The following is a 20,582-nucleotide window of genomic DNA, read 5'->3' on the forward strand; positions in this document are numbered from 1 at the left end:
GATCATGGCCAATATTTAGACACAAGTTTCCTGTTCTAGAGACGCCACAACGTTTACAAACATATAGTAATATGTTTGCAATAAACATAGAATAGTTTAGAACCACGAAATGCCATGTAAATAGCATGAAAATGGCCCCAGAGTTTTTTTTGATTAATATATTTAATTGGAGGACCATCACTTCACCAGTGTCGTGGCCCCTGCCACACACCCACACACATCAGCCATGGGCGCACATGTACCCCCCATCCTGAACACCCCTCCCAACTCCGTCCCTGTCCCATCCTTTTGGGTTTTCCCCGGGCACTGGGTTTGAGTGCCTGGCTTCATGCATTGAATTTACACTGGAAAAGACCCCAAAGTTTTTATACGGAAAACTAGTGAATCATCATCTGTTTCTCAGCTGAGTTCTCTTACTTGTTGATTTTAAAATAGAGACTAGAGAAACTCCTATCTCAGTAACTGTTTTCCAGGTCCACAGATTATTCCCCTTTGCATCCTTTCTGCTTTAGTTTTAGCGCTCAGGTGACATCACAGTGTCATCACTGCAAGGACTCTCATACTTAAGAGTCACACACTTAGATAATTCTAGAAAATGAACAAACACACAGACTCCTGCTTACGTAAGTTTCTTCTCTCTACTTCCTAACACTGCTTCTGTCACAGGCAGCACCCAACAGCAACAATAATCTTGAGCTATTTTCAGCACTGGTAACAAGGCAAAATCAGCTGGAAGAACAGCTTATAAATCCGCACTACTGAGCTGGGTCTCTTCTTAATTTTGAGCAACTTTCCCCCTCTGCTTCTGCAGTGCTTGCAGAATCTTGGCAGAGGGGTCAGACCACATCACCAGCCTATGCTCTGTGTCTCTCCAGAGCTTTCCTTTCACCTCTGTGCTCTGGAGGCCACGCCTTCTCACGTGGTTCTCAGCTCTGACTGGACATCAAGATCAGCTGGGGGAGTTTTGAGCAGATACTGACACCTGGTCCAGATTTGATGCGCCCAGTTTGAGATTCAGACCAGAATTTTGCACACAGTTCCCCAGGTAATGGCAGCATGCAGCTGGACTTATGAGCAACTGCTCTTCAAAACGCATGCTTTGCCATTTCCTGTGTTAGACAATATTTGAAAAGGAACTACTCCATTTAGAAAATGATAGTAATATCTTCTTGCCCTCCTTGGTTTCAACAAAACATTGAAATAGCATATCAAATGTTAAGCCAATTTTTTTCATGTGGAAATACAGTATTTATAATTTGGTCAGAAATGGTGATTATGAGAACTGTCGTGAGAAAGTTGATTCTCAGGAATTTCCCTGACAGAACAACATAGATAAATGCAGATGATCTTTATATTTTATCCAAATGTCATGCTGAAATGACTTATAATCTGGTTTTCAATTCAGCTCATACAGTACTGATCTAAACTCTTAGTAAATCGAATCAGCTTCATAATTAAAAAAATGTACTTTACATGGTTTAACATAAACGATGTTGGTAGAAATTAATATGTGATAATTTTCCACGCTTTTATACAACTAGAATGACTAATTCTTAGCACAGTTGAATGCATTTTCCCAGTAGACATTAAAAAAAAACAAAGCCACATGAAAACCATACACCTTATTCTAAAAATTAAGTCCACCTTTCTCTTTTGTATTTTTCCTCTTTCAATTTGTATTTGGGAAAGCAAATACAAAGATGTATGCTTACTATTTGGTTTTCATTCCCACTTACTGATTTTGTTTTAGTATGTACATGAGTATATAAATATGAATAAGTAGTGATTTTGATAGATGGATACAAAGGATATCAGTACAAAGCCAATTAGGAACATTTTTTGCCATTTCCTCCACTTTTTTTTTTTTTCTTCTGTTTTTCATGTCATCTATTTTAGTGCCATTGTTTCAAGTGACAAAATATGACAGAGACTATGGGAGACTAGATATTAGCTCTTGAGTGTCACTTGATGGGGAAAGACTGACTATTTCATTGACTGGCATTTCCACAGCACAGAACAGGGCCTTACATGCAGTACGCAGGAATGAAATGTTTGCTGAGGGAGGGAATTCTAATGTCCACTTTTTCCACCACAAAATGTTCCACTAGAGGGTACTAGAGGTTGGACTCTTGAGAGACCCTTGGGCAGCAATGAAACCAAATCAGTCAATCCTAAAGGAAATCAACCCTGAATATTCACTGGAAAGACTGATGCTGCAGCTCTAATACTTTGGCCACCTGATTTGAAGAGCCAACTCATTAGAAAAGACCCTGATGCTGGGAAAAGACCAAAAGCAGGAGGAGAAGGGAGCAGCAGAGGATGAGATGGTTAGATTGCATCACTGACTCAATGGACATGGATCTGAGCAAACTCCGGGAGATAGTAAACGACAAGGGAGCCTGGCGTGCTGCAGTCCATGGGGTCACAAAGAGCCAGACACGACTTAGCAACTGAAGAACAACAGAGGATACAACTGGAAAATTTTCACCATTCAAGGATCTAAACTTTGGAGAGGTCTTCTTTCTTCCTACTCTTCTCCCCTACTTCTCTTCCAAAACACTAGTCCCGTAAGTTTTAAGATAGTAACAGATGGTCTGAAGGAAAACAATGTTTGCAGGTTTGAAGATCTTTACAAAGTGCGATATGTGAGTAGGATGGTTTAGGACTGAGAATTAGGTGGGCCTCCAGAGATGGCTGTCTCAGAGGGATTCTGCAAGGGCTGTGGGCAGTAAATGAGGGGTGTGTGAAGGGCTTGGGCCAGAGCCTGGCAGAGAAAGCAGGCAAACATGAGTTGATATTGACATTATTATTTTAAGGATTAAGCTAAAGATATGATTAAGGTACACATATGTCATGGCATATACCCTTCTCCATAACATACTTGTGGCATATCACTGTCAGCGACCAACCTAGACAGCATATTAAAAAGCAGAGGCTTTACTGTGCCAACAAAGGTCTGTCTAGTCAAGGCTATGGTTTTTCCAGTGGTCATGTATGGATGTGAGAGTTGGACTATAAAGAAAGCTGAGTGACAAAGAATTGATGCTTTTGAACTGTGGTGCTGGAAAAGACTCTTGAGAGTCCCTTGGACTGCAAGGAGATCCTACCAGTCCATCCTAAAGGAGATCAGTCCTGGGTGTTCATTGGAAGGACTGATGTTAAAGCTAAAACTCCAATACTTTGGCCACCTGATGCGAAGAGCTGACTCATTGGAAAAGACCCTGATGCTGAGAAAGATTGAGGGCGGGAGGAGAGGGGGACAACAGAGGATGAGATGGTTGGATGGCATCACCGACTCAATGGACAGGGGTTTGGGTGAACTCCGGGAGTTGGTGATGGACAGGGAGGCCTGGCGTGCTGCGGTTCATGGGGTCGCAAAGAGTCGGACACGACTGAGCGACTGAACTGAACTGTCAGTGAGCCCTTACCATACACATTCAATTCATTTAATTCTCACAGCAGCAACGGAGGACTGTGCTAACAATCTCATTTCACAAGAAGAGAAATAGAATCTTAAAGAAGTAAAAATATTTGCCCAAATTCATGTGGCTAGTAAATGGAAAGATTAGAATCAAGTATAAGAAATTTTAGAATGAAATACTAACATTTGCAGCAACATGGATGGATCTCGATATTATCATACCAAGTGAAGTAAATCAGACAAAAATATATCAAGTATATGCAGAATCTAAAGTATGATATTAATGAATGTATTTACAAAACAAAAATAGACTTACAGACATAGAAAACAAACTCATAGTTACCAAAGAGAAAAAGGTGGAGAAGGATAAGTTAAGAGATTGGGATCAGCAGATCCAGATACAAACTATTATACATGAAAGAGACCAACAATAAGGTCCTACTGTACAGCACAAGATATTATATTTGATATCTTGCACTAAAACATAATGGAAAAGAATTTAAAAAAACTTTTAGTAATTGAAGATCTCAAAGTAGTTACTTTCCATGAATCTGGAGTATATACAATAGAACTGTACAGTTATTTCAAATGTATGAATTATCTGAATAAATTTCACTTTCTAATCTTTTCTGCCAGCTGAAAATGTGTAAAGTTTCTAGTCAACTTTCTAGGGTTCATGAAAAATGTCACTTTCTTGGTCCCTATCTTACCCTGATCTTTTCCTCAGTTTAGATCAATTCTCAATACTGTGGCATTTCCACTGAGGAATGAGTAAGGGGTAAGACCAGACTCTAAGGTCTTCCTGTAGCCTTTTGATAGCTTGAGTGACACATTGTGGGTAGGGCAGCTTGGGAGTTTTGGATGCAGTGACAAGTGTTTATCTGCCTGTGTCACTGGCTTAATCAGTTCAGACGTTCGATTGGGGCTCTCAGTCTGGTCTTCTGGATACTAAGACAACACACATATTGATCTGATCTTTCAAAACATGACATAATTTTCAAGTTTTAGAAAAATAGTGAAAGACCTTACTTCCATCAATTACTTTTTTTAACATGAAGTTCTAGTCTATTGAAAGATTAATCGTATATATTTCAAACTCTTCCACTCTAAATTTTTCTCAAATAATCCTGACAAACAAATGACTCTTCTTCTACTTTCTATAAAGCGTCACTCATTCAATATTTCTGTATTTGTAGAAGCAACAATTACTGAGTGAAACAGAATACAGAAAAGACATATGGGATTAAAAGCAAACATTCCAATTCAAATATGACCAGAATACAAGGCCTACCATTGGAGTGTTATAAAAATTACAGAAATTGTATGCCTGTGCATACAAGACTTTCTGGCACCTAGTAGGTGTTCAATAAATGAGTGGTAAAGTCTTCCACTCCCTAGTGTACCCACATTGCATTGATGTGGACACACCAGCAGAGGGAGCTCACGGTGCTGTGAGGTTGGATCAGCCGCATTCCTTAAGGGCCCCCTTGTTTTTATTTCTTACTGCTAAGTCGCTTCAGTCTGTGCGTCCCCATAGACGGCAGCATACCAGGCTCCCCCTTCCCTGGGATTCTCCAGGCAAGAACACTGGAGTGGGTTGCCATTTCCTTCAATGCATGAAAGTGAAAAGTGAAAGTGAAGTCGCTGTGTCGTGCCCCACTCTTAGCGACCCCATGGACTGCAGCCTACTAGGCTCCTCCATCCATGGGATTTTCCAGGCAAGAGTACTGGAGTGGGGTGCCATTGCCTTCTCCGTTTTATTTCTTACCAAACACTAATTATTACTAAACCCACTAGATTATGATTATTACATTAAACTGTGTACTTTTCCCACACATCTAACAAAATGTGGTGGTGATGTTTCTAAAAGGTAACAGTGATGTTCATGAATTGAACAGCTAAAACAAAAATTGAGTAATGGAAAGTAAACCACTCCAGTTCTGGAGGAGATGTGGGACATGAAAGCACTAAACTTCCAAGATCATTTCCACCGATGCATCTAGTGGCACTCAAGGATCGAAACAAAAATCAATGTCAAAATTAGAAACAATTCTTGATGTATCTTTAAGTGTCATGCTCTTAGACTTTGTAATGCAAATCTGATAATTATGGATAATCATGCTCAGTTTATATAAGAACATTTCCTATAATCAGAGGCCTGAAAAAACCAGCTATTCCAGTCTTCTAGGTCATTTTATTTTAATTATAGTTTTTATTTTATAATTTTATTTATTTTACTTTGTTGTATTTGGGAAGAGTTCCACACAGAGGTGAATGCATTCAGGCAGCAGAGTCAAGCCTGATGGTTGCAATGGTATAAATCTGGGTTGATCCTGAGACATCACTAGACTTCTGAGCCCTAGGAAACCATTCTGCTTGTGAGCCTGAATCTAAGATAAGGGTTTCCCTTCCAGTGCCTTGGGTCCAAACTTCTTCACATTCCTATAGAAAACCTATACAAGTCTTTTTACTAAGTAGAGCAGAAAAATGTACAGCAACTGATATATCCTTTGAGCATAATATAAATAAGGAATGTTGTCTTATAATAATTATTAAAATAACACTTATTAAATGCTTCCCTAGTAATAGGCACACTTTTACCATATGTGAACATATATATTAAGTCATTTAATTTTACTTATATCCCTTAAAGGTGGATATTATTATCATTATCCCAATTTAATAGATGGAGAAGCTGAAAGAAAGGGAGAATAAGCACCTTGCCCAAAGTCACTAAACTTATAAGTGGGGGAAGGAAAGAGTCAAACCCAACACTGTCATCCACTACCCTATACTACTTTACAGTGATTTGCTATGAGTACTTCACCATTAATCAGCTAATGAATCCAAGTACTGGCACTATTAATAATCCTATTCTAATTCTATTTCATTATAACTTATATTTTAACATCCAACGTTAGAAAATAAGGAAAAACAACTGTTTCCATGGTTTTCAATTAATCTCTTAGACTTAAGGAGTCATTTGAAAGAGCATCACTAATATACAAGCACCATTTCACTTGAAAAAGTATCACTAATATTATAGATACCATTGTTCTTTGAAACAAAAACAGTATAAAAATGTGAACAGAAAAGCACTCCAGGGAAACCTGCCCTCACTTAATGCTCACTGGTCAATACTGACGTTCTGAGCTTGGTTTTGGAATTCACAGGGTAGGATGGAGGAGGAGGTCAGGATGATAATAAAGCTCAAAAATACGAGAAAAGTAAAAACCCATCAGGGAGTCCATGGCATCATTCTGTACCAGTCAGCATAGGATCAGAACGAGATGAGGGTTCCTGACAGCAGAGGACAACTTTTCATTCCAAGTTTAAAGGGGGGATAAGATGTTGCAGAGACAATGCAACAGTGATTTTCAGACAAAATAATGATGTTCTAATAAATACCAAAAAATGGTCCCAAGAGAACAGAGAATAGCATTGAGGTTAGGTAGACCTAGAATGATTTCACAGAGGGTAGATACTGACAAGAGACTTCTACCTAGAATATAATTTTAAAAGGACACGTCTAATCCACTTCACGAAATATTTCCAGCAAAAGAGATTTGACAACTATGTCTATACTCTTACTATAACTGAACAATTCATTGTGAGTTACAGTATTTCATAGAAATTATATGAAAGAGATGACTAATTATTTGTTTAAAATCCTTAGGGATAAACTGAGGACATCAGAACCAACACACGGCATTACTGAACCCAGTCCTGTCCCCTGCAAGTCCACTTCCATGTTCTAATTTGATATTGCCAACTACTCCTAAAATTAAAATTCCTCCAATTTTAAAGACAGTCCATTCTAGACTTCCTATCTCAGGAGTGTGTATTCTTTACTGTCCAGCGTAAGTGGGCAGAGTCTGGAATGCAAGGCTGGCCTAGACCTCTGGGAACAATGCTGAGCTAAGTCACTTCAGTCGTGTCCGACTCTGTGCGACCCCATAGATGGCAGCCCACCAGGCTCCCCATCCCTGGGATTGCTGAAACACACAGCAAATCCCAGAAGACCCCACCCAAATCTGAGAAGTGTACCCATCTATTTCACATTCATTGAGACTCTACTATGTGCTCATCAAAACTGGCCAGAACTGACTCGATTACTCATGTCCGTTGTTCCAAAATACTTTCATTATCCAGCTTCTTCTCCCTATTGTACATATCTATCATTATGCTTGTGACATTTCTCATAAGTACTTATCTGTTTACCTGTTATTCCTGTAACTGAGTTCTTTGAAGGCTTTAGCCATGTTGGCCAACTTTCTACTCCAAGTACCAACATAAGTAATGGATAACATTTATTTAATAAATGAAGGAAGAACTCTTCCTTTAATAAAGGAAGAGTTGATATCTGGCACCAATATTTTCTCACTCCTCACCCCTCTGAAGTCTGGCATTACCACTAAAACAGGTCTTTCCAAGGTTGTTAACAAACCAATTCTTTCCAAATCCAAAGAATCCTCCTAGGCTCTTACCTAGCTTGACCTCTTGACCCCTTTTGATATGCCAACCACTCACCTCTTCTCAAAATCTCCCATTCTTCAACTTCCATAATGCCACATTGACCTGAATCCCTGGCTACCCCTTCGGCTTTTCCTCCTCAGTCTTATTTTTCTGGCTCTTTTTCTTTATCCAATGGTTCTTAACCATGGATGAACACTGGAGTTATCTGGGGGCCTCTGGAAACTCCCAATGCCCTACTAAGGATTCTTCACACAACTCCAATGTGTGTGGGTGAAGCTTTTCCACACCACCACCAAGAAATTCTCTGAGACTAGGTGGGGGTCCTGAAATCCAACTTGTAATTATAATATTATCTACTTGGAGATAATGTCAGATCCCACCAACTAAGGGTTCAGTTCTGCAAGCTCCTTGACAAAGGTCTGAGTACTAATTTTTTAAATCTAACTCCAGAAGCAAAAGCAACAAAAGCAAAAATAAATAAGTGAGACTACATCATACTACAAAGTTTCTGCACAGTAAAGGAAACCATCAACAAAACGAAAAAGCAACCTTCTGAAAAAATGAGAGAAAACATGGAGCAGAACGATATAAAAACATGCCCAGCATCACTGATGATCAGGGAAATGCAAATCAAAATCACAAGGAGCTCTCACCTCACACCCGTTAGAATGGCTATTATCAAAAAGACAAGAGAGAACAATGTTAGTGAGGGTGTGGAGAAAAAGGCTGCGCATTGTTGGTGGGAATGTAAATTGGGGCAGCCACTATGGAAACAGCATGGAGGTTCCTCAAAAAATTAAAAATAGAACTACCATAGTTCTAATAATTCCGACAATGCTTTTGGGTACATATCCAAAGAAAAGGAAAACACAACTAAAAATAGCATAATATACCCCCCCCCCATATTTACTGTAGTGTTATCTGTAATAGCCAAGATGGGAAATAACCTAAGTGTTCAATGAAGAGTGAGCGGATGAAGAACTGCAGTATATATATATATATATGTAATGGGGTATCATTCAACCATAGAAAAGAATGTAATCTTGTCTGCAACAACATGATTGAACCCTGATGACATTATGCTAAGTGAACTAAGTCAGAGAAAGATAAATACTCTATGATCTCGCTTATATGTGGAATCTAAGAAAAAAAAAGCTCAGAGAGAGAACAGATATGTGGCTGCCAGAGGTGGGGGCAGGGAGGGAGAAATGGGTGAAGGAAACCAAAGGGTTAAAAACAGAAAAAAGTAAATACAGTACATTACTGAACAACACTGAAAAATACCTTACTATCACCCAGCAATTTTGATTATCTTCTATAGGACTAGGAAATTTAGGCAACTTTAATAAACTCACATAAAACTTCCTCAATGGGTAATGGAACTCTTAGAAGAAACTTGAAAGATAAAAATGCACTGGGAGTATGTTTAACAGTTGATTTACAATACATGAAATATTTTAAAGACTATTTTCTTTCCATATCACCCCCCAGCACACGTTTCAGATGTCAATCTCAAGTGCACTGGCTATTGAAGTTTCCATCAGTGTTTTCCTTTGGTTTGATTAATTTGCAAGTGTGGTTCACAGAACTCAAGAGAACCATTTTACTCACTAGATTATCAGTTTATGATAAAAGCAGAAACTTAGGAACAGCTGGATGGAAGAGACACACAGGGCAAGACATGGGAAACATGAAGGGAGCTCCCAGGCCCTCTCTGAATGCACCACTAGTCCTAAAGCCCCACATGGTCACAAGTCCTGTCCTTTTGGGCTTTTATAGAGGTTTCATTGCATAGCCATGAGTGATTAAATCGTTGGCCATTGGCAACTGGTTCAGCCTCCAGCCCCTCTTCTCCTGCTGGTGTCAGGGGGATAGGTATGAAAGTTCCAATCCTCTAATTATACAGTGTGCTCCACTGGCAACCAGTCACATCCTTTGGTCCTAAAGTCACCTCATTAACCTAACAAAAGACATATTTATCACTCTAGAAAACTCCAAGGGTTCTAGGATCAGTTCAGTTCAGTCGCTCAGTCATGTCAGATTCTTTGTGACCCCATGAATTGCAGCACGCCAGGCCTTCCTCTCCATCACCAACTCCCGGAGTTCACTCAGACTCACGTCCATCGAGTCGGTGATGCCATCCAGCCATCTCATCCTCGGTCATCCCCTTCTCCTCCTGCCCCCAATCCCTCCCAGCAGCAGAGTCTTTTCCAATGAGTCAACTCTTCACATGAGGTGGCCAGAGTACTGGAGCTTCAGCTTTAGCATCATTCCCTCCAAAGAAATCCCAGGGCTGATCTCCTTCAGAATGGACTGGTTGGATCTCCTTGCAGTCCAAGGGACTCTCTAGAGTCTTCTCCAACACCACAGTTCAAAAGCATCAATTCTTTGGCGCTCAGCCTTCTTCACAGTCCAACTCTCACATCCATACGTGACCACTGGAAAAACCATAGCCTTGACTAGATGGACCTTAGTCGGCAAAGTAATGTCTCTGCTTTTGAATACGTTATCTAGGTTGGTCATAACTTTCCTTCCAAGGAGTAAGCGTCTTTTAATTTCATGGCTGCAGTCACCATCTGCAGTGATTTTGGAGCCCCCCAAAATAAAGTCTGACACTGTTTCCACTGTTTCCCCATCTATTTCCCATGAAGTGTTTGGACCGGATGCCATGATCTTTGTTTTCTGAATGTTGAGCTTTCAGCCAACTTTTTCACTCTCCTCTTTCAATTTCATCAAGAGGCTTTTTAGTTCCTCTTCACTTTCTGCCATAAGGGTGGTGTCATCTGCATATCTGAGGTTATTGAGATTTCTCCTGGCAATCTTGATTCCAGCTTGTGTTTCTTCGAGTCCAGTGTTTCTTATGATGTGCTCTGCATATAAGTTAAATAAGCAGGGTGACAATATACAGCCTTGAAGTGCTCCTTTTCCTATTTGGATCCAGTCTGTTGTTCCATGTCAGTTCTAACTGTTGCTTCCTGACCTGCATACAGATTTCTCGAGAGGCAGGTCAGGTGGTCTGGTATTCCCATCTCTTTCAGAATTTTCCACAGTTTACTGTGATCCACACAGTCGAAGGCTTTGGCATAGTCAATAAAGCAGAAATAGATGTTTTTCTGGAACTCTCTTGCTTTTTCCATGATCCAGCGGATGTTAGTAATTTGATCTCTGGTTCCTCTGCCTTTTCTAAAACCAGCTTGAACATCAAGAATTTCACGGTTCACGTATTGCTGAAGCCTGGCTTGGAGAATTTTGAGCATTACTTTACTAGCATGTGAGATGAGTGCAATTGTGCAGTAGTTTGAGCATTCTTTGGCATTGCCTTTCTTTGGGATTGGAATGAAAACTAACCTTTTCCAGTCCTGTGGCCACTGATGAGTTTTCCAAATTTGCTGCCATATTGAGTGCAGCACTTTCACAGCATCATCTTTCAGGATTTGAAACAGCTCAACTGGAATCCCATCACCTCCACTAGCTTTGTTCCTAGTGATGCTATCTAAAGCCCACTTGACTTCACATCCCAGGATGTTTGGCTCTAGGTGAGTGATCACACCATCGTGATTATCTGGGTCGTGAATATCTTCTTTGTACAGCTCATCCGTGTATCCTTGCCACCTCTTCTTAATATCATCTGCTTCTGTTAGGTCCAGATCATTTCTGTCCTTTATCGAGCCCATCTTTGCATGGTATCTCTAATGGTATCCCTTGGTATCTCTAATTTTCTTGAAATCTCTAGTCTTTCCCATTCTGTTGTTTTCCTCTATTTCTTTGCATTGATCGCTGAAGAAGGCTTTCTTATCTCTTCTTGCTATTCTTTGGAACTCTGCATTCAGATGCTTATATCTTTCCTTTTATCCTTTGCTTTTTGCTTCTTTTCTTTTCACAGCTATTTATAAGGCCTCGCCAGACAGCCATTTTGCTTTTTTGCATTTCTTTTCCATGGCGATGGTCATTAACCTAACAAAAGACATATTTATCACTCTAGAAAACTCCAAGGGTCCTAGGATCACTGTGTCAGAAATGGGGTTGAAGACCAAATATATATTCTTACTATAAATCACAATATCTAACCTAGCTAGACCCACTCCCAGAGAGTTTATTAGTTTAGGAGAAGGCCACCGGCACTTGGCTTCTTAAAGCTTGGCAGAAGAAGCTACGTTGCAGCTAGAGAGTTGACCAATATTGTTCAAGCTGCTTCTCAAATGGCAGGAGTCCTATGGGATCTCTTCTGGGTCCAGTGATCCATTTAACCTAGAACATTCCTAGGTTAAACTCATTAACTTCCATGGCTTTGATTGCCATCTCTATGCCAATTACCTTCAACTCTGAACTGCCTATATAGACCTCTCCTGCCCGCCAGGCCCATACATCCAACTGATTACCAGGTATCTATTTTTACATCTCACGGGACATAGCACCATCATCTGTCCAACAGCCCAAGTCAGAACCTTGGGTAACATCTTTGAAATCTTCTTCCCGTTCATCTCTCTCATTTACTAATTACAAAGTCCAGGTCACAGAGACCCGCTCTGCAGACAAACAGCAGATTTCACCACTGACTAAATCAACGGCCAGGACAGACACCGTGGACCTCCTGCAGATCTTGCCAGCTCTTGTCCCACACGTATTAGTGTTCACTGATACCTGGGTTCTGCCATACTCCCTTTTCCCTGTCCTTGAGGAGCCCAGGAACCAGCCTAACAGCCAGCCCAGGCCTCTGTGGCTACCCTGGTGTGAGAGGCTAGCCAACTGAGCTCCTCCTTGTACCCACCAAAGTCAAAGTACATGACGCCTGCCTCCACCCCAGCGGCTGATGTCACACTCAGGCCCACGCTCAAGGTTCGGCCATGCAGCTGTGAGCCTGCAGGTCACCAGCCTGCTGCCCATCATCCTGCTTCACTGCTGTGCACACATCCGGGAAGAGCACACTAACAGCCGGGGCCCCTGTAGTTTCCTGTGGGTCTGCATCAGACCCTGCCTCTGTCACTGCTCACCACTACCATGCCTGCTGGAGCCAACACCTCCCTCTGTGCATCTGTGCCCCCCAGCCCAACACCCAGCTCCAGCCTCCACTGCACTGTGCACAAGCGGAGGAAGAGTGTGTGACCGCAAAAAAAGCATGCTGACAGCCAGTGCTTCTGCAGCTGCCGGAGAATTCACCAAGCTATAACACAATAATCCCTGCTCGCTTCTCTAATCTACACCGCTTCACATGCCACAGTTCAACTGTATGCTCTTTTCTTTCCATCCAAAGATATCGCCCTCTCAAAGACCTCAGGGTGCTCAAACACACTTTGCTCTGTCCAGCACCCTTTCCCATAACCTCTTCCTCTGAGATAACTGATTTTTTCCCTCAGTTTTCCACTAGAATTCCTTAGGAAGACATCACCTTATTCTCTTAACTAGATTAGATTGTTTCACCATACTTTCCTATAATAACCCAACCTATAGACTGCTTCCCTGGTGGCTCAGAGGTTAAAGCATCTGCCTGGAATGCAGGAGACCTGGGTTCGATCCCTGGGTTGGGAAGATCCCCTGGAGAAGGAAATGGCACCCCACTCCAGTACTCTTGCCTGGAAAATCCCATGGACGGAGGAGCCTGGTAGGCTGCAGTCCATGGGGTCGCAAAGAGTCGGACATGACTGAGCGACTAAACTATAGACTGCAAACCCCTTGAGGCAAGGGCCGTGTTTCTTTTGTGAGCCCAGGTTCCAGCACTTAGGCATCCCTCAGGAAACGACCAAATGAACCAATGACCCACACGCACAATGGATCACCATACTTGGCCCAAGAACTGTGACCAAGGGGAGATAGTTTTTAGCCATTAGAAATATCACCCAGTGGTCAAGTAAACTTTTGGCAATAAATGAAATGCATTTTAGGAAACCTCATCTCTCAAACCAGGTGGAAGCCATTCTTTTAGAGGTGGAGTCTGGGAAATTATTGGAAATCAGGAAACTTAATTCTTTTAATATGATCGTTTATGAATCTCTCTGTCTTAATGTTTTGCATAATTAGCATAACAAACCTCTGTTCAATGATGATTTTTCAAAATGACCAGTCTGTGTCAACATCAGCTCCGTAAGCTACAATTTAAAGAGTATTGCAAATAAGAAAGAAAAGTTATCAAGAACATATTTGATGTTTCAACAGTGAGTGGTCTGTCTTTTAATGTTAAGCTAATAATTCCTACAAATCAGGCAGAAGTGAGAATGAAGTAATCATTAGTCAAATGACACAGATGCTAATTAACTTAACCTCTTCCAAATAGGTTATATAATTTCCAGAAAGAAATCTGAAGGGAAATAATGATGACTAACTTGTAATAAACCATTGTTCTCTCTAGTAAGAAAAAGAGGGACAAGAAGGGAGCTTCAAGGTCTAGTAATTATACAACACTGATCTAGAAAAGTGAAAATCCTATTTATTTTACATATAGACATTGGGAAAGCACTTGCTAAAAAGTCAGTGTTATTTTACGTAGGGAAGTTATGTTTTTCTCAAACAGTGCTCTCCAATAGAAACATAATGTAAGTTACATATGAAATAATTTTTACACTAGTCACATTAAAAAGTAACAAGGAATAAGCAAACTTAATGTTAATATTTCCTTTAACCTAATGCATCTAAAATATTCTCATTTAAATATTAATTGATATTAACTTCAAACTATTTATTTCAATATATGGTCAATACCTAAAAAATCAAGAGATTTTATATATATATACATGTATGAATTTTTTGGTACTAAGTCTTCAATACCCAGATGTAATCTGTATTATAGGACCTCTCACTACAAATTAGCCACATTTCATGTACTCAATAGCCATGTGTAGCTTGTGGCTACTATATTAGACAATAATTATATAATTTTATGTATTTTGTATACATTTCAAAACAAATTATATTATATAACAAAATTATAACCATTACTATCCAGACAAGTGTGCATTTGTTCAAGTCTGTATGTGCATACAAACACACATGTATAATGCTATTAGGAGCTATCAGTATAAAGCTATTGGCAGCAAGTTAAAAGTAATGAAAGATCTAGAGAGTATGTCTTTTGAAAGATGAAATAAAGACAATCTTTTTAATACAATTTTACAGTCATTTACATATTTTATTATCTTCTCCCTTCAAATATTGGTGACCATGAATGGACTATCATTAAATACATTAACAAAGTCATTACTTGTAATGCCTTAATTTAGCAACCGTGCTCAAAGTTTCCTTTTAAAAGACCTAGCAAGGATGCAGAGCACCTGGGTAGAAAACCAACTGAAACTGGATATCACTATGGCCTCCCCAGACACAGAGTCTTCACGGACAAGTTTCGATTCAGACCTCCTCTAGGCAGACTACCTTCCTCTGGTTCACAGAGGGCAGTACCAAGGAAGTGAGCAGGAAAATACCTCTTAGGTAGGTAGGGAGGTGGAAGGAGCCTGTCTGCACGCAAGAAGAAATACGTCTCTTCTACAGTCAATTCACTTCACTAAAAGGGGTACCTGACTCTCAACATCTCATCCCCTGAACATTCAAGATAAACAGGCATTTGCTGCTCACTTCTGATTATGACTACACTGAACATACCATAATATGGGACAATTTTATGCACAACAGAGAAGGGGGGTTAGGAGGTAGGGGGAAGGGTATTGACGTCCTCTTTTGAAGGAAGGAATCTATCTGAATGAAACTTTGAAAATCTCAGACCTGAAAACTAGTCCATGTATACAGCACTTTGAATTGTATAGGAGATGAGTGTTATTTTAAGGGATCTTTCAACTTCATCTCCTTGATAGCAAATCAGGACATGAATGAAAGAAAACATCCTATGACATGGATATCATAGCTCAATATTTAGTTATTTTAAGATATTTTTGGTTGAGCCAACAAAAAAATATTTTTTCACTGTGTTTCAACTGTTATCTTTTCATTTATACATTTAACTTTTGGTTTCATCTATTAATTGTATTTATAACCTCACCATGCCTATAACAGATAACATGCAGATATAGATTTAAGTAGAAAACAAAGATAAAAATAAGCTAATATATTTTTAATATAAATTTATTTATTTTAATTGGAGGCTAATTACTTTACAATATTCTTACACTGTTGGTGGGAATGCAAACCCAGAATTGAAAGAGACACATGTACCCCAATATTCATTGTGGCAATGCTTATAATAAACTAATATTTTTTGAATGTCAGTTAAACGTAAGATAGTGAGCTAAGCATTGTCCATACATTTGAGACAGGACAACTAAAACCATCTTATACAGATGATTGTGTGTGTGTATTTTTTCCTTGGCAATTCTTCATAAAGAATACTACATAATCTACAAACCTGAGAATTTTAAAAAGCCTTTAGTTACCAATTTATAGTTTCTAGTGTTCACTTTCTAGACGTTATCCTCAATCCCTTATTTTACAGCTTCAAGTTACTTCTGAGATTGCTCTGAATTGAAACATATAATTTCTTCATATAAGGCAGATGCATTGTTTAAAATGTTATATGAGAAGTAATTTCAGTCAACTCTTTTGCAAATGTTCAAAGATGTGCAAATGTTCTATTACTATAGCCATCAGTGTTTCTACCAGTTGACTGACTAGAAATCTTGTCGTCTGCCTTTCATCTCAGTAAATACCTTTTTTATTGATCAAAAATCTTGAAGTTGAAAATATCCCTTTGACTTATCATTTCTAGTTAATTCTCTTATTCACCAATCAGGTTGGTAACAATCAAGCTTTCACTTTGCTTTATTCATTTATCCACCCAATAAATCTTTATTTAATGCATGCTTGCTGTACATCTACCAGGCACACATTTCTCCATGGATATTTCTGTAGTCACTTCCTATGTTCCATGTGTCCAGAGAATTTAGGCTTTCCTAAAATTTTGACAGATTATTTTTTATTATCCTAAATTTTAATACAAAATTGTGACCGGATCTTTCCAGTTAAATACAGACATCTAGAAATAGATCCAGTGCCATTCCAGACAGGAAGTAGGGGATAAATACCAGTGGTTGTAATGTCATGAATCAGGAAACTATGACAGGACAGCAAAATAAAACATTTCCCTCCCGAGACCTTGTCAAGATCCTCTGGCAGATCAAAGCTGTCTGCTCTGCTCCCTAATTCTCATCCCTCAAGTCTCTTAGGAAAAGACAATTATGCTTTGCAGAGTTATTCCAAATGCATAGGTCTGTGAATGTGTTATGCTTTCCTAGTCTGCCTTTTGGGATGGAAGATGCTTAATAAGAGACTGGGACTTACTCTATGCAGTGCAGACCACTCCTAAACTCTTATAAATGCTCTCTGAGTCAAAAATAAAATTCCATTATGTGCATATTGTATTTGAATTTACTGTCAATGAAGGGAAGAAGTATTCCAGTTTGAGAAAAAGCAAAGACTACTATGTAAAAAAAGGGGAGAGGGTATTAAAGATGCAGTGATTAACTTATCCCCAAAACCCATGGATAATAAAGATAAATAGAAAAAAGATACTAAGTATAACCATTTATTCACCATTCACAGGTAACTCACCAGCTCAGCAGACACTATGTCGGGCTCTTCAGTGAATTTTATTTGCATTGAAGATGTATACGTGACTGGAAATGGCTTGGACTTTGGACCCAAGCAGGCCTTTTCCAATAGTCATGTATGGATGTGAGAGTTGGAGTATAAAGAAAGCTGAGCACTGAAGAATTGATGCTTTTGAACTGTGGTGTTGGAGAAGACTCTTGAGAGTCCCTTGGACAGCAAGAAGATCAAACCCGTGAATCCTAAAGGAAATCAGTTCTGAATTTTCTTTGGAAGGACTGATGCTGAAGCTGAAACTCCAATACTTTGGCCACCTGATGTGAAGAACTGACTCACTGGAAAAGACCCTGATTCTGGGAAAGATTGTAGGCTGGAGGAAAAGGGGACAACAGAGGCTGAAATGGTTGGATGGCCTCACCAACTGGATGGACATGAGTGTGAGCAAGCTCGAGGAGTTGGTAATAGACAGGGAAGCCTGGTGCGCTGCAGTCCATGGGGTCACAAAGAGTTGGACACGACTGAGTGACTGAACTGAACTGAGGCCTGACTTTGACTTGCAGTCCCATCTTCCACTCACTAGCTGAGTAACTTTAGAAAATGTCCTTGCAACACTCTGAACCACAGAGTCCTCACATGTAAAGTAAGAACAATGCCACCAATGGCCCAGTGTTGTTTTCTGGAAAAGAAGCAACATATAGGGCAGTTCCTAACAATGTTTGAAGCAAGATAGGGTCTGAATTAATATTAGTTCCCCTTTCTTCCCCCATGTGTCTGTGCAAAGCAAATTTGCTGTTGACTTTGAAACATGAATTTTCTTCAGAATGCATTTTTCAAATTGTCACAAATCTAAGAAGAGACATTAAGAAATCAAGAGTCTTTGAAGAGAAAAATTAATAATTATACATTAAACCTCATTTTATTAATACTCCCATTAACAGCGGAGATGCCATTTTTTTCTTGTGCTCTCCTTTTATATTTCATATCTTAAGTAAAACTAGATTATTTTCTTTTTAAGTCCTTAGGCTAAATGACAGGGTATGGGATCAATTCCAACTGCTATTCCTGATCTGCCCCTTAGCCTGTTCTTTAACAAGGTTGATAGGTCAAAGATGGAAATAAAATTCTCAAGTCTTGGCTTCACTGGATCCCGTCATTAATGTGCTGAGAGATTTTAAGATGTGTTTTACACATAGGGGTGGGGACAGGAGGAGGGAGAGAGAGAGAGAGGTGAAGAGAAGGCCTAAGGAGGTGTAAGAAATTTTCCTTCTACGTAGTTTTGTCAGAATACTACAATCACTGTCATAAGCAAAAGGGAGAAAAACACTGACAGAAAGGAGACCTCTTTTATGTTAAGAAGGGAACGTGGTGTTGCGTTAACAGTGAAAATCATCCCCTTTAAATGAGAATAGGCAATACGAGTTTTTTCCAGGACTTGTCCGCCGTGGAGTCCACAGGAGTGGGGTGAGGGCTTACTAGCTCCCGTCCCCAGATCCCACTCACCTAGCTGGAGCTGTTCACAGGTCCTGGCTGGATTCTTCCCAATCTTGCATCTGTAAACAGCCCCAGGTTTGACCACTGAAGTGTTGGAGAGCCAGTTGGCAGTGGGCGCCCCGACTACGAGCCTAAGAAGAGAAACGCGCACGTGGGTGCAGATGTTAGCCTCGCTGCCCACTAAACCCCGGGTCTCCCCAGAGGCAGCCGGGCCGCTCCCGCCGCCTCTTCCTCCGCCCACCACCCCAGCACTCAACCCGCCACCCCAAACTTCAGGGCCTGGCGCCAGAACGCACCCCGGCTGCTGCCACCCCAAGATGAGTTCGTTTCCCAAGCGCTTCTCCAGCGAGCTGGGTTCCCTCCTGCCTTCTCTAGAGGGAGGAAAGTTTGAATCAGGCAGGGAATCCCTGAGGCGCTTTTTGCTAGCTGCTCGGAGATGCCAAAGGCTCCCGCGTCCGACCCTACTCACCATCGGTTCTCCCCGTGGCTGTGCAGCACCACCGAGTAGCCAAACAGGGTGTTGGGGGGTCCCTTGTAGAGCAGCGCACTCTCCGTGTCCACGTTGTAGGAGCGCCCGGTCGGGACTCCCGAGCACAACAGAAACATCACCGCCTCCCAGACGGCGGCCCCTCGGGGGCCCGGCCCTCGCCTTGCTTCCACAGCCATGAGCTCTCGGAGCGGAACATTCAACACTCAACCGCCACTCTCCGTCCCAAAGCTGCGCGGGATGCGACGGCTGGCCGAGGGGAAGGGCGCCCCGAGAGAAGAGGCTCAGCGTGTCCGGCGCCGGCGGGCGGGAGGGAAGAAGAGAGGGAGGAGGGCAGGGACCAAGAGAGGGAGGGGAAGTCGGGCTGCGGCGGGCGGGGCAATCCGAGGTGGCAAGGGATGCGACGCGCCCGCCGATCCCCACGCCGGTTCCTGCGGCCGGGAGGTGCGGTGATCGTGAGCCCCGGGGCGCGGGCCTCTGGGTGGGGTGCCGGGCGTGGTGCGGAGTCGCAGGACCCAGCGCTGACTCCTGGCACGCGTGACTGTAGGGGGCGCTAGGGGACCTTGGCTGCGCAGCGCGCGCCCAGGCCGGGCCTCCCGGCGCTGCAGGAGTTGAGCTGGACCGGGCCACGGCTTCGCCTTAACCGCGGTTGGGGCCTCAATCCTACCGACCGCGCGCGCCCACTATGAGCGTTGTGGCTCCTGCGCGGTGTGGCCCAGAGGCCAGCCACAAACCTGGGCACCGCATGGACTGCGAAGGAACTGCCCTGAACCTTCGTTGCTAATTCAGCACTACACCTGGTTTGGGGGGTGGGGGGTTAATAAGCAACCACTAGAAAAACTAACCAGGGAGCCACACACACATGCAGAACACCCCCTGAAGGCGCCCAAGATACATTTTGGTGAAAAAGACGTTATGGTATTTAAGACTTCCACTTCCTTCCTCCCCTTACTTCCTCTTTAGTCCGGGCTGCTTGCTTGGAGCAGTGGCTCTAGCTGAAAGGCAGGGAGGGGCAGAAGGTTTAGGCTGTGGCTCTGTTCAAGAGCCAGGTTGGGGTAAGAAAACACTTGCCTCATTTCGACTGAATCTGATGCTCCCCCTCCTTTCCACACATCCAATCAGTTCCACCGGATACACGAGCCATCGAGGCTTAGGTCAAGA

At 41.6% G+C, this 20,582-nt stretch overlaps 1 protein-coding gene and 1 non-coding gene across 2 annotated transcripts in view; one reads left to right on the top strand and one right to left on the bottom strand.

Moving 5' to 3' along the window:
• Positions 1–19,600, bottom strand: part of ITGA4 (integrin subunit alpha 4) — a 91,881-nt gene extending 72,281 nt beyond the window's left edge. Inside the window, exons 1-2 of the mRNA XM_052635867.1 lie at positions 19,404–19,600; positions 18,944–19,065 (exon numbers count right to left, since the gene is read on the bottom strand). Of these exons, the coding sequence (XP_052491827.1) occupies positions 18,944–19,065; positions 19,404–19,600 (319 nt within the window). The remainder of the gene's footprint in view (positions 1–18,943; positions 19,066–19,403) is intronic.
• On the top strand, positions 13,352–13,423 carry TRNAS-GGA (transfer RNA serine (anticodon GGA)). The gene has a single exon. It is a non-coding gene; the product is annotated as a tRNA-Ser (tRNA).
• Positions 19,601–20,582: the final 982 nt, after the last annotated feature.

This window comes from Budorcas taxicolor, chromosome 2 (assembly GCF_023091745.1).
Source record: "Budorcas taxicolor isolate Tak-1 chromosome 2, Takin1.1, whole genome shotgun sequence".
Lineage (NCBI taxonomy): Eukaryota > Metazoa > Chordata > Mammalia > Artiodactyla > Bovidae > Budorcas > Budorcas taxicolor.